Raw genomic sequence first — 3,060 nt, forward strand, 5'->3', positions numbered from 1 at the left:
AGAATCACATGCCAGAAATCCAATTATTTTCCATTTATTGATCTCTTTGCTATTTAAAGCAAAATCGTAACTAGCACTCAACATTACTACCCATAAGTATTATGTACCCTGTTTGCTTTAAGTTGACGTGGAAAATTGACTTGAAGAAAGAAGAGAGAGAGCCTACCAGGCTTGCCAGGGGGGTCAAAACAAGGTTTTGACCACGGAGACGTGAAAACGACCGTGATCTGAGAATCCCAAACGCCCTAAAGAAATCATCCGATGTTACAGGGGAAGGAAGGAGTTGCTTACGAGGGACTAGGATTTCTTCTTCTACTTCCAGAAATTCACGCTGCAAATAGCTTTTTCACACCTAATGTTTTGCTTAACAGTTGGGTTTTATTTTTTATGGTGATGAGAGAGTAATTAGTGATATATTGTTGGTTATTTTTTTAGTTTTATATTGAAAAAAAGACAGACAAGAGAGAAAAAAAAGATAAAATACATGATTCATACAAAATAATAAAAATATTTTTACATAAAATGTTTTCTTTATTAATTATAAGTGAACTTATGAGTAATTAATAGGACTAGTAGCAAAATTTCTTGACCCTATTATATCCTTTGTCTTTTTTAGTGGATATATTTTTAAGAAATTTGATAAATTCTCTTAATTCCTGACTTTTAATTTAATAAATAGAACATATTTCCTTAGATCATCAAGCTAATTCTTTAAAATCACTTGTTATTAGATAAAGTCAATTTCAGGGTGCATTTCGAAGTCCAGTTGAGGTTCTACCTGAAGTTAGAAGACTACACACGGCAGAAAGCTTCACCAGAGGACTGCTGCATGCATATATATATATATATGCATGCAGCAGTCCAGTCCAGTTGAGGTTCTACCCGAAATTAGAAGACTGCACACGGCAGAAAGCTTCACCAGAAGACTGCACCCGGCAGAAAGCTTCACCAGAGGACTGCTCACCAGTACTGGACTGCTGCACACACACACACACACACACACACACACACACACACACATATATCATGGATTCTATCAGAAGATGTATACCAAGTCTTAGTATAGCTGCCTCCTTTCGCAAGGTTAAAGAATGAGCGAGAGACTTTGGTCAGCCAATGTCTCTTAAATTCCCGATAGCTGAACAAGTGCTTTCTTACATTTTACCAGAAATGTCATGATAGCAAGATCAACTTAGCATTTTTTCTAAAAAAGAAATATCCACATCACAAAACATATATAGTAATATATATCACGACGACATGGGAGTATTCTAAATTAGGTTTGATGTGCTCCTCCACTATCCCTAGGCAGGGCCATTCTTGACCGGAGAAAGAGCAGTATTCAAGGAACTATTACTTGTTCGTTCACAAGTCCGTCCATAGGCAATTTTTAAATTTGCCCTACCCAACCCATAATCTTTTTAACACTAAATTAAGCAACTCAAATTTTCTATTTTTAGTCTCGCCGAGGCAACATCTTTTCATGACTTTTCCTTGTTGTTGTACCCCAGCTAGCTAACCAGGAAACTGCCGGAGACTATCTACTACCAACTCCTCTTTTTCCAGTGAATTAGATAATATAATCTTCCTTTATTGATAAAAAGGTTTTTATCTGATACATATCAACAAGTTCTCCTCTTTGTTTCAGTGCCTCCGGCGCTTGTTTGAAGAGAAAGATCCGATGCAAGGATACAACGGATTGAAGTATTTTTTGACAATAGTAGCTGTTTGTTTGAGGACAGCTTACAGCATTAACAAGGGGAATGGTTGGAGAGCAATAGCATGGGTTTTCTCATCCATTGCAGCAATCATTGGCACATATTGGGATCTTGTTTTTGACTGGGAGCTTCTTCAGCGCCATTCTAAGAATAGATGGCTGAGAGACAAACTCCTTCTCCCTCACAAATCAATATATTTTGGAGCCATGGTTAGTAGCAAAAGGAGGAACCAGAAAAAAAAAATACCTACAGTTGATAAATCCTAACTTCCCATAAAACTATATCAATCCTAAAAGGAACATTCATTTGATTTACAGGTCTTGAATATATTGCTGAGATTTGCTTGGCTGCAAACAGTATTGAACTTCAGGGTTACTTCCTTGAACAAAGAAACAATGATTACCCTTGTGGCCAGCCTCGAGATCATTCGCCGTGGCATGTGGAATTTCTTTAGGTAACATAAATTTTAGTTTTGAGAAGTTCAAGATCCTTAATTATCAAGAAACTCTTCAATTTTTTGTTGAACTGTCAGGTTGGAAAATGAACATTTGAACAACGTTGGAAAATATCGAGCATTCAAGTTTGTGCCTTTACCTTTCAACAATGTGGAAGATGATGACCACGATGACTAAGCTTTGGCACAACATTTGACAAAGCTGGAGGCAATAAAGAAATGAGAGCCATTGCACATGTTTTTGACAATGGAAACGGCAAGATTTTTGACAAAAAAAAAAAAAAAAACTAGTGGCAACAGAGGAATCTAGATTGTAAATTTTTGCATCGCACTATTATCTTTCTATTTTACTTCTAAGCAAGTCCAAAATTATAAAGCAACGCCGTCCATGTTTCTCCAAATGATATTTTCAGTCCTTTTTATCATTCTTGTCAGATAAAAGGATTTTATTTTTTTAAGTCATCGCACTATTATGTTTTTTTATTCTGATCCAAGTTAGAAGTTTGGACTTTGGAAAGTTTGTCTAGGTTGATATAAGTATTTATTTATTTTTTTTAAATTGATTTTTTTTTAATTTAATTTTTTAATATTAAACTTAAGAATTACTTACACAACCGTCATATAACCTTTCCATAGACATAGGTGATTTTCATATGGAATTTTCTTACGGGTCAGTTCAGTGTATATGTCTTATAACAATCATTTACATATTAATTTTAGATGTTTTTTATACCTCATCTTATAAAAACAACTACTTCCTTTCATAAATAAATAAAATATAATATATATCAGTCTTTATAACTAATAAATATTCAATATTTAAAAAGAACATCAACCATGAATATTTTAAGAACAATGCTTTAATGTAATGAAAATATTATAATTATA

The 3,060-nt window shown here is 34.2% G+C and overlaps 1 protein-coding gene across 1 annotated transcript; it reads left to right on the forward strand.

The window, feature by feature from the left end:
- Window positions 1-1,157: 1,157 nt before the first annotated feature.
- On the forward strand, window positions 1,158-2,573 carry LOC118043014 (phosphate transporter PHO1 homolog 3). Its single transcript, XM_035050797.2, has 3 exons — window positions 1,158-1,927; window positions 2,036-2,172; window positions 2,251-2,573. The coding sequence occupies exons 1-3, from the start codon at window positions 1,682-1,684 to the stop codon at window positions 2,348-2,350; spliced, it is 483 nt and encodes a 160-aa protein (XP_034906688.1). The 5' UTR covers window positions 1,158-1,681; the 3' UTR covers window positions 2,351-2,573.
- The last annotated feature ends 487 nt before the right edge of the window (window positions 2,574-3,060 follow it).

The sequence above is a fragment of the Populus alba genome, chromosome 10, assembly GCF_005239225.2.
Source record: "Populus alba chromosome 10, ASM523922v2, whole genome shotgun sequence".
NCBI lineage: Eukaryota > Viridiplantae > Streptophyta > Magnoliopsida > Malpighiales > Salicaceae > Populus > Populus alba.